Consider the following 14,651-nt stretch of genomic DNA (forward strand, 5'->3'; position numbering starts at 1 on the left):
GGAGACCCAGGGCAAGCCCTCCGGGTGGGAAGTTCTAGACTCTGTAGGACACCCTTGCTTGGGCAATGCAAGGGCAGGTGGGCCGTGTGGGAAAACCTGCCGACACCACAGGGTACAGAGAGGGACACTGCAGAGGGGGGCTGGGCAGGCTCGGAGGGTCCCTCAGAGCAAGGACTCTAGCCGCAGCAGCCGGTTCTCGGATCCCAGGTCCCCCGCGCTGCGCAGCTGCTGGGCCGATACGGAACACAAGCTTGCAGTCCTCCTGGTGGGGACCGTCCCCGTGGTCAGGTAGTGGTCTACATGGTCATGTTTCATGTGGACTCGCTTTTCCATCAGGCCCCGGCTGGCCACCCCCTCCCAGCCTGGCAGGGCTGTCCGTGAGCCTGGGGTACACCCCGCCCACACAGCCTCAGCACGCCCCCCAGACTGACTCGGAGGAGGCCAACAGGACAACGCCTTGCAAGGGTTTGCAGAAGAGTGGGGAGCAAAGCGTTTCTGTGTTGATCAGCACAGGCACAGCTTTTAGGAGAGCAGACTTCGAAGCCTACAATTCCTTCCTAACCTTCATCGCCAAGAATATGTGTTCATGCTCACGGTTTTCTTCCGCAATCTCCTCTCCTACTCCTGTTCCTTCAAATTACTCAAGCAATCCTCTAAGATCTCCACACTGAAAGACCGCCTGGGACCAGCTCGGTGGCACAGCTGGTAAAGCTTCCGCCTCAGGTACCTGCATCCCAGATGGGTACCAGCTCCAGTCCTGGCTGCCCCACTCCTGAAAGACCTTCCTGCTAACTGTCTCTGGGAAAGCAGTGAATGATGGACCAAGTCCTCGGGGCACTGACCTGCATGGGAGAGCTGGAAGAAGCTCCCAGTTCCTGGCTTCGGCCTGGCCCAGAATGGCCGCTGCACGCACCTGGCCGACTGACTCACTGGAAGCAAGACCCCGCTCGCTCTCCTTCTCCCACCCCCCCTTTTTTTGGTCACTCTTTCAGATAAACAAAATGAATACATCATAACCACAAACACGCGCTATAGCTGACATTCACCCTGCTTAAGCCCCATCTCCCCCAGGCGGGCCTGCACCTGCCTGTCCCTGCTGCTGTCACTCAGGAACAGCCCCACGGGACTCAACCTGGTCACCGGAAGTCAGGGAAACAGGATGGAACTGCACATGCCCCAAACACCAAGCCTGGCCAGATGACATCCCAAGGTGCTCAGAAGGCCAACGCTCAGTGAGATGAATTCTGAATGTCTGAACACCACGGAGCAGGTATTGCGGTACCGCCGGTGAAGCCGCCACTTGGGACATCGCATCCTTATCAGAGTATTTGGGAGCCAGTCTCGCCTCCACTGCTGATGTAGCTTCCTGCTCTTGTTCAGTCTCAAGGCTCACAGACTTGGGCGCCGGGCTCTGGGCTCCGGGCTTTAGAATGACCCATTCCTGACCGCTGTGGCCATCGGGGCAGTGAAGCAGAGAATGGAAGATCTGTGTGTCTTCCACTCTGTCACTCTGACCTTTCGAACAACAAGTCTTCTGAGCTCTTGGGTTCAGGGTAGTGGCTCAGTGGCTAAGTCCTTACTCTATGGGTGTAGGGGTTCCATGTGTGCACGGGTTCGTGTCCCAGCTGCTCCACTTCCCACCCAGCTTCCTGCTGGGAGCCTGCAAAAACAGTCGAGGACGGCCCAAGGCCTGGGGACCCTGCACCCACGTGGGAGACCCAGAAGAAGCCCCTGGCTCCTGGCTTCAGATTGGCTCAGCTCTGGCTGTTGGGATCATTTGGAGAGAGAACCAGGGGTGGAAAGACCTTTCTCTCCTTCTCTCTGTATATATTTAAAATACATATATATGCTTTTGCTGTGTATAAAGTATTCCAGGGGCCAGTGCTCTGGCATGGTAGCTGAGCCGCACTGACAACACCAGTCCCCAAATCCAAGTCAGGTTCCAGTCCCGGCTGCCCTGCTCCCAGTGCGGCTCCGGCCCTATGGCCACGGGGGGAGTGAACCTCCCAGCTGCCCTGCTCCCAGTGCGGCCCCAGCCCTGTGGCCACGTGGGGAGTGAACCTCCCCTGCCCTGCTCCCAGGGCGGCTCCGGCCCTGTGGCCACGCGGGGAGTGAACCTCCCAGCTGCCCTGCTCCCAGTGCGGCTCCGGTCCTGTGGCCACGAGGGGAGTGAACCAGCTGACAGGTCTCTCTCTTCCTTTCTTTTAGGCAAATAAACACATGCTTTTTCTTTTGCTTTCTTTCTTTTTCTTTTTTCGGAAAGGCAGATATACAGAGGAGGAGAGACAGAGAGGAAGATCTTCTGTTTGTTGATTCACTCCCCAAGTGGCTGCAACGGCCGGAGCTGAGCCAATCCGGAGCCAGGAGCTTCTTACGGTTCTCCCACGCGGGTGCAGGGTCCCAAGGCCTTGGGCCGTCCTCGATTGCTTTCCCAGGCCACAGGCAGGGAGCTGGATGGGAAGTGGAGCTGCTGGGATTAGAACTGGTGCCCACACGGGATCCCGGCGTGTTCTAGCAGAGGATTTTAGCCACCAGGCTACTGCACTATCGCCCCTAAACAACATACTTTTTAAAAAAGCTTTTAAAACAAGTTTTAAAAATCAAACAGTATCAGAAAGTCTGTTTTTAGTGACAGATGTCTCTCTGGGCTGCAGTTCAATGGCCACGGAGCCCGTGTCCCCCAAGACCAAGGTGGGATATCACAGGAGCACAAGCAGGGCCAGAGTCACTCCAGAGCAAGACCGAGCCAAGGGGCTTCAGTGCCACCAAGTGCAGAGGGCCTGCGGTCGTCCCGGGTCCCACAGCACCCCCTGTCCAGGCCTGTGACATCACCTCAGGCGCCCACCACCGCAGCGGAAGACAGAACTGAATGGCCCATGCAGACAATAGTCTTATTCTAGGCTATTTTTGTGGTGGGAAATCTTTTTTTCTTTCTCATAAAAAGCCAATTATTTCTGAAATATGTATGGGGTTTTTTTTGATAAAAAGGTGTATATATATATTTATATAAAAATACATATATTTCTTGGTTTTTGCTTCTCCTGTGATAAGTCAACAGCTATATGACACATAAAACCAAACAAATGGGAGGATTGCCAGTATAGACAGAGATGGTCCGATTGCCAGTGTAGACACAGGTGACCCAGACACAGTGCTGCCCCAAGAGGAGCCCGCCCTTGGGAGAGTGTGCAGACCAGGCTGGATGGCTCCCGGGGAGCCCAGGAGCCAAGGGCCTGGTGGGGTGCAGGGTGGGGAGACAGAGAGGGTTCCTGGTGGGGCGGAACCAGGACGGAGCGGGATCCACAGAGCCTGACACGTCACCCATTTCTCATCAAGAGCTGCCATGCATGATGACCAAGACACACATGGTGACCAAAACACAGGGTGACCAAGATGTGTGTGCTGACCAAGACACACACAGTGACCAAGACACACATAATGACGAAAACACACACGGTGAACAAGACACTCATGGTGACCAAGACATACACAGTGACCAAGACACACATGATGACCAAAACACACACGGTGACCAAAACACACACGGTGAACAAGACACACATAATGATGAAAACACACACTGTGACCAAGACACACAGAATGATGAAAACACACACGGTGACCAAGACACACATGGTGAACAAGACACACACGGTGAACAAGACACACGCAGTGACCAAGGCACACGTGGTGACCAAGACACACACAAATGACCAAAATATACACAGTAACCAAAACACACACAAGTGACCAAGACACACACGGTGACCAAGACACACATAATGATCAAGACATAACGATCCTTCTTGGGTTCTATGCCATGTTGGGTTTTCCAGTTTCATGCTGTTTCTGATCTTGCCATGTAAAATCTAAGCATAACACTCTCCAGGTTTTCTAGGCACTAGAAGGTTGTACTGTTCTCTGGGAAGAAATACTACTAAGTATCATTAAAGCATTAATTACAAAAAAAAAAGACATAACGATGACCAAGACACACATGGTGACCAAGGCACACACAGTGACCAAGACACACATGTTGACCAAGACACACACGGTGACCAAGAAACACACCGTGACCAAGACACACACGGTGAACAAGACACACATGGTGACCAAGATGTGTGTGTTGACCAAGACACACATGGTGAACAAGACACACACGGTGACCAAAACACACATGGTGACCAAGACACACATGGTGACCAAGACACACATGATGAACAAGACACACACAGTGACCAAGACATACACAGTAACCAAAACACACACAAGTGACCAAGACACACATGGTGAACAAGACACTCACGGTGACCAAGACACACACAGTGACCAAGACACACACGGTGAACTAGACACACATGGTGACCAAGGCACACATGATGACTTAGGCACACACGGTGACCAAGGCACACACGGTGAACAAGACACACAAATGAACAAGACACACAAATGATTAAGACACACATGATGACCAAAACACACACAAGTGACCAAGACACATACAGTGACCAAGGCACACATGATGACCAAAACACACACGGTGACCAAGACACACATAATGACGAAAACACACATGATGAACAAGACACACACGGTGAACAAGACACACACAGTGACAAGGCACACACAGTGACCAAGACATGTACAATGACCAAGACATGCATGGTGACCAAGGCACACACGGTGACAAGGCACACACGGTGACAAGACACGCATGGTGACCAAGGCACACACAGTGACCAAGACACACATGATGATCAATGCACACATGGTGACCAAGATGTGCATGATAACTAAGAAACACTACAGAAGAGCTACAAAAAACAAAACAACAACAAAAAAACACCCAAAAACATAAAAGAGACACTACAATGCCTGAGACTACACGATGCCTGAGACACCATGGCTTGTCCAGTCACAGACAGAGGAGGGCACCGCGGCACAGTGCGTTACGCCCACATCCGGGTGCTGCTCACCACCCACCCCTCGGCTACTGTGTCTGGGAGAGTGACAGAGCTGGCCAACTGCTTGAGTCCCTGGCAGCCAGGTGAGAGACCCAGATGCAGCTCCAGACCCCTGGGCCGGCCAGCCGCTGTGACCATCTGGGGAGCCACCCAGCACATCAAAGACCTCTCTCTGTCACTCTGTCTCTCAAACAGATAAGCAGACCATTCTTTCTTTTAAGTCTTAGATAAGACACCCCCTCCTCTCTGCGTGTCTACTGAGCCACGCTCCTGTGGGGAGTCACTCCCAGGCAGAAAGGCCATCCATTTGCAGGCGGTCTGCGGCTTGGATGAGGGGCTGCGCTGTCTCCCGGTGTCTTCCTGCCGTCTCCCTTCACGAACGTGCGAGCTGCTGTCTGTCCACTCACACTCGGGCTGCTGTCTGTCCACTCACACTCGGGCTCCCATTCACGTGCGAGCTGCTGTCTGTCCACTCACACTCGGGCTCCCAGCCACGTGCGAGCTGCTGTCTGTCCACTCACACTCGGGCTCCCAGCCACGTGCGAGCTGCTGTCTGTCCACTCACACTCGGGCTCCCAGCCACGTGCGAGCTGCTGTCTGTCCACTCACACTCGGGCTCCCAGCCACGTGCGAGCTGCTGTCTGTCCACTCACACTCGGGCTTCCCAGCCACGTGCGAGCTGCTGTCTGTCCACTCACACTCGGGCTTCCCAGCCACGTGCGAGCTGCTGTCTGTCCACTCACACTCGGGCTCCCAGCCACGTGCGAGCTGCTGTCTGTCCACTCACACTCGGGCTTCCCAGCCACGTGCGAGCTGCTGTCTGTCCACTCACACTCGGGCTTCCCAGCCACGTGCGAGCTGCTGTCTGTCCACTCACACTCGGGCTCCCAGCCACGTGCGAGCTGCTGTCTGTCCACTCACACTCGGGCTTCCCAGCCACGTGCGAGCTGCTGTCTGTCCACTCACACTCGGGCTCCCAGCCACGTGCGAGCTGCTGTCTGTCCACTCACACTCGGGCTCCCAGCCACGTGCGAGCTGCTGTCTGTCCACTCACACTCGGGCTCCCAGCCACGTGCGAGCTGCTGTCTGTCCACTCACACTCGGGCTTCCCAGCCACGTGCGAGCTGCTGTCTGTCCACTCACACTCGGGCTCCCAGCCACGTGCGAGCTGCTGTCTGTCCACTCACACTCGGGCTCCCAGCCACGTGCGAGCTGCTGTCTGTCCACTCACACTCGGGCTCCCAGCCACGTGCGAGCTGCTGTCTGTCCACTCACACTCGGGCTCCCAGCCACGTGCGAGCTGCTGTCTGTCCACTCACACTCGGGCTCCCAGCCACGTGCGAGCTGCTGTCTGTCCACTCACACTCGGGCTTCCCAGCCACGTGCGAGCTGCTGTCTGTCCACTCACACTCGGGCTTCCCAGCCACGTGCGAGCTGCTGTCTGTCCACTCACACTCGGGCTTCCCAGCCACGTGCGAGCTGCTGTCTGTCCACTCACACTCGGGCTTCCCAGCCACGTGCGAGCTGCTGTCTGTCCACTCACACTCGGGCTTCCAGCCACGTGCGAGCTGCTGTCTGTCCACTCACACTCGGGCTTCCCAGCCACATCTCACCAGGAAACGAGAACCTCATGAGAAGTGTGCAGTGAACATTAACTGCAAGACTGTCAGAGAGTCACAATATAAGGCCCATTTCCAGGAAATCAAAGCACAAGCCTTTTATAGAGTCCTCTCATTTTAATATGAGATGTGTTAAGTGTAGAGTAATTATGGAAATGAGGCATACTGCAATGCCGAGCTGTCATTAATTTAGCAAGTTTATCCCCTGACAAGATGCAAAAACAGCAAATAGTAAATTAGTCTGTCTCCACAGCAAATGCTGCTGCTTCGTTTCAGCAAATCCCTTTAAACAAAACTGGGGCATTTTCCAAAGTGTTAAACAGGAGTAGCACTAAGACAGCGTGACGCACAGCCCTGCCCCCGGACAACACGACGACACCACGAGGAATCCTTCTCCTGGCCCACTTTCTTCGTCATGTAGGGCTGGAGGCCCACAAACAGCCTGAACAGACCCTCACGACACAATGGCTCCTGTTTAACACAGACCCAGGGATAGCTTCCAGCCCTCCGCGCTCCCACAGTCAACAAGACGCCGCCGGGGCTGGAACCAACGCTGTGATGCGCAACCTGCCAGGCGGTGGAAGCCAGGACAGCATTCCCTTGCAGGGTGAGCTCCATGTCCCACCTGCCCATGGGCATGGCATCACCGGGCATCCTCTCCTGCCCATCCGCTCTCCATATGCCTCAAAGCTCCCTGCACAGGCCCTTCACCTGCCCCCGGGTGCCCAGGGCAGGATGACCATCTTGTCTCCTGCTGGGTAGCACAGGCGAGGGTCCCTAACTGACTGGATCTAATTCAGTCTTACCCTCTCTCAGGGCAGGGGGAGCCCCCCTGGGTGGGGCAAGGCTTCAGCACAACTCTCTTTGGGTCTTTCCTACACTGGAAACAAATGGACCCGGTCTTCTGTCATCCCAAAGGCAAACCCAGAAGAGCACAGGTATCCCCCGCCCACCAACAAGCCGTGACCCCGTGGCTTCCTTGGACGGAGAGAGTGTACAGGAGAAGGGGCCCTGGCCACCCCTCGAGGCCCGCTGTCTTCACTAAGCCTGGTCGGTACAATGGTTCATAACTGACACCACGGGTCTCCCTACTTGACCAGGTCTGAGGACCACGTGGGCAGCGGGTGAATGGGGGCTCCTGCCAGTGGGGGCAGCGACTCAGGGCCCCCACCAGTCCCAGGGGACCCTCCGCAGCCAGAGCAGAACGCAGCACAGGACGGGATCGGGCTGCTAGAGGGCTCTACTCGCTGATGGGAACGGGGCGCTACCTCCCAGGCAGGTTCAGTAAAAAAGCAAAACACCCACAACAAATCAAACCTCTGGACACAGCAACCTGTTTACAGGAAACAAAGGAGGGACAGGACAGAGAATCCACACAGGACTGACACCTGGTGCCTCCAGCGACATGCGAGCCGGGGTGGAGCCAGGGAGGCCAGCCCCTCGCAGGGACTGCATGGGTCTGGCAGCCAGTGGGTGAGACAGGGCAAAGCCCACGCCCAGGGCCAGAAATCTCTGTCCGTGTTTTAGGTATGATAATGACACTGCGGTTTAAAGTTTTCAACAAGGAAGTCTTATCTCGCAGCCTGTACTGAAATATTCACGGGGGCTGGAACAACCTCCTAAGTACGCGGGCGTGGGTTTCCACTCCCGCACCACGGAGATGCTCCATAACAGAAAGGAGCCCCACTCCACAGCAGGCGGGAGAAAACGGCCACCCGCGCCATCTCAGCACCCGAAGCCACCGACACACGTAGGCGCTGTCTTCACGCGGGGGTCCACACTCACAGCCAAGGCACTGTGGGGTGGGAGGGACGAGGAGCTGTGAGGGTCCTGTCGTCTGGGTGCAGGTGTCCTAAGGCCCGTGTCTGGCCCCAGAGCGCATGCTCGGGGACACACACACGCGCAGGCACACCTGCACAGGCCAGCCACTGGCCCAGGAACCAAGCTGTATCATACACTGGTCCCCCAGGGCAGCTGCAAACTCGCTGGGTAAGACGTGTTCCCGCAACCAACCCAGCACAGGCAGCCTGCAGACAGACCCTCAGAGGGGCCCTCAGCTTCCCCACATGCAGGACAGCGCAGGCAGCAGGCAGCGGCTGTCTCAGCTCTGCGTCAGCCCCCAGACCGGCGTGCTGCATGGTGCTGAAGCCAGGCTCCCACCCTGCGTCAGACCGACGGTTCAAGTCCTGGCGGCTCCACCTGTGATCCGGCTCCCTGCTAATGCGGCTGAGAAAGTAGCCGAGGACAGCTCACGTACGCGGCCACTCAGGTGGCGTTCTAGGCTCCAGCCCTGGCCGCTGTGGTCAGCTGGGGAGTGAACCAGCACGTGGAGGTCTCTGTCAATCTCTCCCTCTCTGGCCTTACAAATTTAAACAAAAACAAAAACAAAGAATGACCAGCACTTCTTGGATCAAATGTTTTAGAAACAAAACACTGAGCAGTGGAGGGCTATCCAGGCCTCTCCTGGCAGGGGCTGACCGAGGCTGCCTAGGGTACCTGCCAGCCAGTACCAGCGCCTGCAGGGTCGGGATGGAGGGGACAGTCTTGGGCGAGGAAGGCAGTGGGCGAGGACGGAATGAGGTTTTTGGGGAGTAAGCACACCAGGCCTCCGGCAACTGTGTGTCACAGAACCTGCGCACACTCGAGGCCACAGGACAACGTGCAGCTTCCGACGCGAATGGTCAGTCGGAGGGCGGCCGGCTGCTTCTCATAAAGCCAGGGGCTGTTTCCCACTTGGGGGTAAGGAAAACGTACAGCCCAGACAGCCTTGGCTCAGACTCACTGAGGGCTCTGGGCTACCTGCAAGGTGATAAGCTCACAGCCCCTGATCTTGCTCTGAGACGGCGTTGAGCAAAACACGAACAGGACAGCCCAGGCCCAGGCAGCCCAGCGTTCCCCAGGGGGGCCACTTCTGCTGCCCGCCCTGGTCCCTCACAGCTCCCATCACTGCCCACCTGGGTCCTGCTCAGACGCAGCAACAAAATCAGATGGCACAGCCAGCTCACACAGCAGCTCTCCCCTGAGCTAGCAGGCGTGTGCGCACGCGTGTCTGCACCCCACCGGGCCCACTAAGCTCCTGGGAGTGTCAGCGGGCACCGCCTGGGGACTCAGGGTGCTGCCTAAGCTTCACCAGCATGGCTCCGGAAGCCACTGCCTGCTGCACCTGTCCCAGGGCTGCCACAGGAAGCCCCAGAAACCAAATGTTCCAAGGCAGCGCTCAGACTAAGACACAGCAGGAGACAGGCCCCTGCCCAGCAGGGACAGAGGGGCAGGCTGTCCCCGCCACGAGGTGTTCGGAAGCCCTCACTCACCAGCAGGGCACACACCTTTAGGGTTTGGAAAATGAAGGGTAGTGTTCCCTCGCACACCCCAAGGAGGAGTGAGTCACGCCCAGGCCGCACTTGAAAACTGTTCACCACGGGTTTTATGACCAGGTAGGCCAGGGAGCCACCTGCAGCTGGCCCAGCTCAGGAAAGAGTGATTAGACAGGCGCGGGACGGCACCACAGCGCGCCCAGAGAGGCAGCAGGATGAAACAGAAAAAGAAAGTGCGGCCGCGGAGGAAGTGAGCGAAGCCAGGGCTGCTCCCCCGGTAGGCCGGCTGGGCCCTGCAGTACGAACCGGGCCTAAGGCAGGGGCAGCTGCGATGCCTCGCAGGCCTAACTACGGCTGACCGTCCAGGAGGGTCCAGCCGGCTGAAGGGGCTCGTCATCCCCTCACCTGGGGCAGCTGGTCCCGCCTGCTGAGTGGGCAGACCTGCGCCCAGGGCCCCCACACCCTCATCGGACTCGAACCCTAACGCTTCCCAGCCATCCTTCTGGGTGCCCAGAGTCAGGGGTCCAAGCCCATAGGGTGGCAGGCCCAGCTGGGGGCGGTTCTGTAGGTTAAGGCAGGCAGGGCCTGGAGTTCCACCCCAGGGATTGAGGCTGGTTGAGGAAGGGGGTCAGGGCTGTCCCCGGAGGGAGCTGAGGACTGGGCAGGGTAGGAGGCACAGGAGGGCAGGACCACGGTGACCCCGGGGTCTGGGCCGGCGGGGGTGGGCGACGGAAGTCGCGCTCGGACGTCGCCAGCGGGGATGGGAGTGACGGGCAAGGGGCGGGGGTGGCACTCACTGCTTGGGCAGCTGCAGGGCGGGCGCGCCGCGCCGCTGGAAGGCACCGTCCACGAAGACGCCGTTCTTGCCCAGGCAGCGCAGGTAGAAGTGCGGCTCCTGGAAGGTGAGCTGCAGGTGGCGCCGCGAGATGAAGCTCGACAGGCCCATGCTGAGGTCCACCGAGCCCTGCGACGAGTTGCGGCCGATGGTGACGCTCGGCTGCCGCATGAGGAACTCGAACTCGCGGCCCTCGAGCCGCGCCAGCGCCGGCCCCGGGCTCTGGCGCACCGACGCGGCCGCCGCGGCCACCAGCGCCGGCGCCGCGCCCGCGCCCGCGCCCGCGTCCGAGCCCGGGCCCGCGATCGCGCCCGGCGGCAGCGGCAGCGGCAGCGGCGGCGGCGGCCCGGGCGGCGGGGGCGCGGCGGGCGGCGGCCCGGGCGGCGGCGGCGGCGGCGCGGCGGGCGGCCCGGGCGGCGGGGCGGCGGCGGCCGCGGGGAAGGCGGCGGCGGCGGCCGCGGCGCACAGCACGGGGCTGCAGGGCGCCGAGCGCAGCGCCAGCAGGGCGCGGGCGCCGCTGTCCTCGCCGACTTCGGCCATGTTCGCGCAGCGCCAGCGGCTCCGCGGCGGGGAGGAGGCGCGGGGGGCGGGGAGGCCGGCGTGGCGGCCGCGGAAACCCGGGCCGGATCGCGCCGAGCGGAGCGGAGCGGAGCCGAGCCGGCCGGGGCCTTGCGCGCGCGCCCGGCCCGCTGGGACCGGCCGTCCCTCCCTGTGCCCGCGCCTCGCGCCGGCGGCCAGGGGCAGAGGGCTTCAGCCAAGATGTCCAAGTCGGTGGCCCAAGATGCTCGCCCAGCACCTCCGACCCCTTCACCCTCCCTGCCTTTCCGCATTCATTCATTCCCTGCGCGAACGCGCAAGGCCCGGAGCCGCACTTGTCCATGAGGGAGGCTTGTAGAAAGGGCGACTCGGAGCCCCTCTCCGTCCCTAGCCCAAGGCTGTGCCTTGTTGATTGATCCAAGTCCCCCCAGGGGGAACGGGGCGGGGTGGGGGACATAGTCCCCCCGTTTAGTGATTGTTGAGTGGCACAGACCAGGAGACCTCTTCGGTGGGAGCCTGTGGCTGCCAGGACCTTGGAGCTGGGCACCTGCCCACCCACCCACCCTGCAGGCTAGGGTGCAGCTGACCAGAACCCAGTTACACGTAAGAGGACATGGCGGTGGATGGGTAACAAGCCGGACGGAGACCTTGCTGGGAGGACAGAACAGACAAGCTGGGGCAAGGATGCTTCCTTCCCTCGGTGAGGACCCCTGAGCTGGGAGGAACTGCGATCCGGCCAGGAACCGCAGGTGCCGAGAAGAAACACCTGGTGCCTTGCAGGCTGGACCCAAGGCCGCTCCCGACGGAACCATAAGACCGAGACGCCACAGAGGGAGCTGGGCAGGGCTGGGGCATGGAGGGACCCACCCACTGCCCGTGGTGGGGGCAGCTGGGAGGAAGGGGAGCGGGGCATGGCACCCACTGCTGACCTCTGAGGCCTGCCCCGTGGCACGGTGGGCACGCCACTGCTTACAACCAAGGCATCCCCTCGCCAAGCGGCTGGGCTTCCCACCCAGTCCCTAGGAATGTGCCCAGGACAGCAGCACAGGACAGCCCGTGTCCTTGGCCCCCAGCCACCCATGTGGAAGTGACTCCTGGCCCCTGGCCCAGTTCGTGGCTTCGTGGCTGCTGTACACATTTGGGGAGTGAGCCAGAAGAGATCTCTCTGTCTCTCTGTGTGTGTCTCTCTCCCTGTCACTTTGCCTTCCAAGTAAGTAAATAATCTTTAAAAAAAAAGTTTAAACATTGATCTATTTTTACTTAAAAGGCAGAGTTATAAAGAGACAGAAAAAGAGAATTGCCATCTGCTGGTTCAGTCCACAAATGACCACCACAGCCAGTGCTGGGCAGGTCCAGCCAAATCTGGAGGCCGGAAGCTTCTCTTCTCCGACCTGGGGACTCGGGCCAGGTACGTTAACAGGAAGCTGGATCAGAAGTGGAGCAGCCAGGACATGAACTGTTACCCATATGGGATGCTGGCGCTGCAGGCAGAAGGTTGATCTGTTATACCACCACACCAGCTCCAATAATCTTGTTTTAAATAATAAAAATATTGGTCTGATAGGAAGAGAAAGGGGGTGTGGCACGGGGCAAGGCTGGTTCACCCCAGAACTTCCATCAGCCCAAAACTGGTGGGGCTTGAGGGGTGCACTATCGGGCCAGCTGCTGCCATGGGGGTCGTATGCAATGCCAGGCACAAAGGAGCAAAGTGGGGTGACTGACTTCCCCAGGGACCCCACAAATAGTGGGGTGGTGGGAGCCAGGGGCTGAGGGGCAGTTTCAGCTGGAGATGGTGGCAAGCATGGCTGTGGAGCCACTGGATGTGTCGTGCCTGAGCGGAGATGGCACGCTTTGGTTATATACCACAGTTTAGAGACTTGATCTGGAAGGCAGAGAGACGACAGTGCACCAGCTAGCTCTTCATTCTGCTGCTTCACTTGCTCGCCAAATGCCCTGACTGCTGAGGCTGGGCCAGGCTGCAGCCAGGAGCCAGGAACTCCTTGCAGGTTGCTCATGTGGGAGGCAGGGGCCCAAGCGCCTGGGTCGCCATCTGCTGGGTTCGTAGGTTCCTCAGCAGGGAGCTGGATGGGAAACAGAGCAGCCAGGGCCCCAGCCTGCACTCTGCGGCTGCTGGCATCACGGCCTAACCCCCTCCCTGTGCTGCCAAGCTGGCCCCATCTACCACCTCAACCACCACCTCCAAGGCTCCTTCTTCCAGCTCATCTGAGGAGACATCTCCCTTTTTCCTGACAATTCTGGCTGATGACCAGCTGCAGTGGTGACTAGGGCCGCCTGCGCTCCATGCCTACTTTAGCATTAAACGTATTACAAGCATGTTGACAGAGCATTCTGTGAAAGGAGTGAGGAGCCGCATGACAAGAGTGCCAGGGGCTTATGGGGCCAGCTCACCGTGACCCTGGCAGGTCTAGACACCGAGTAAATTGTTTCCAACGGCTTTTTCCTAAAGGTCAGTCATCGGATAGACTGACAGCTCCCATAGGGAAGGCAAGAAGAGGGCAAAAAGAAACCATTTAGCAATCACAAAATGAGAAAATGATTTTTTTCTCTCACTCCCTGTGTGCCTAGAGGGCAGGCTTAAGCTATTCCACAAAAGTGTTGGGTCTCTGTCTCAATCTCTCTCTCTTACATAAAATAAGGGAACGAGCCTGCAGTCGGTTAAAGATGGAGCCAGTCTTTTCAAGGCCTGCAACAGCAGGGCTCTCCCCTTGTTCCAAGCCCGTCGCGCTGGTGCAGAGAGCAACAAAGGAGTGGAGCTAACTCCAGGGCACTAAGCCAGCGGTGAGAATGTGCCCCTGTATTGGCAGTGACCTTGAAGAGGCAGGAGAAAAAAAATCAAGAGAAATGACCCATTTTAAAAACTAGGCCAAGGAAATGGGCAGGTGCTTCACTGACGGAGACAGTGACGAAGAGGCGGGCTGCACTGAGCTTGGCTCTGCTTGTTATTACGGAGTGACTTAAAGCCACAGTGGGGTCGGCACTACACACAGGAGTGCACTTTGCCACCCGTGTGTGCGGGGCTGGGTGTTCAGCCTATGGTTAGGGGACCTGTATGCCACACTGGGGTGCCTGGGACGTCCTCTGGCTTTGCTCCTGACCCCAGCTTCCTGCCAAGCAAGGCACACCCTGGGAGGCGGCAGGGATGGCTCAAGTAGCAGGGTATCTGCCACCCACACGGAAGACCTGAACTGACACCCCAGCTCCTGGTGTGAGCCTGGCCTGGTCCTAGCCACTGGAGAGTGAACACACAGATGGACTGCCTCTCACATAATTTTTTTCAGTTCATGCAAAATGGAACTTTGGTGCAAAAAAAGGAAGGCATGCATACAGAGGTCTTCAAAAAGCCAATGACAGCAGTGGAGGG

General features: G+C 58.4%; 1 protein-coding gene across 1 annotated transcript in view; it reads right to left on the reverse strand.

Moving 5' to 3' along the window:
- Positions 1-11,283, reverse strand: part of FOXK1 (forkhead box K1) — a 36,942-nt gene extending 25,659 nt beyond the window's left edge. The window contains exon 1 of the mRNA XM_012930617.2: positions 10,695-11,283. Within this exon, the coding sequence (XP_012786071.2) occupies positions 10,695-11,272 (578 nt within the window). The 5' untranslated portion in view covers positions 11,273-11,283. The remainder of the gene's footprint in view (positions 1-10,694) is intronic.
- Between the last annotated feature and the right edge of the window lie 3,368 nt (positions 11,284-14,651).

This window comes from Ochotona princeps, chromosome 24 (assembly GCF_030435755.1).
Source record: "Ochotona princeps isolate mOchPri1 chromosome 24, mOchPri1.hap1, whole genome shotgun sequence".
Taxonomy (NCBI): Eukaryota; Metazoa; Chordata; class Mammalia; order Lagomorpha; family Ochotonidae; genus Ochotona; species Ochotona princeps.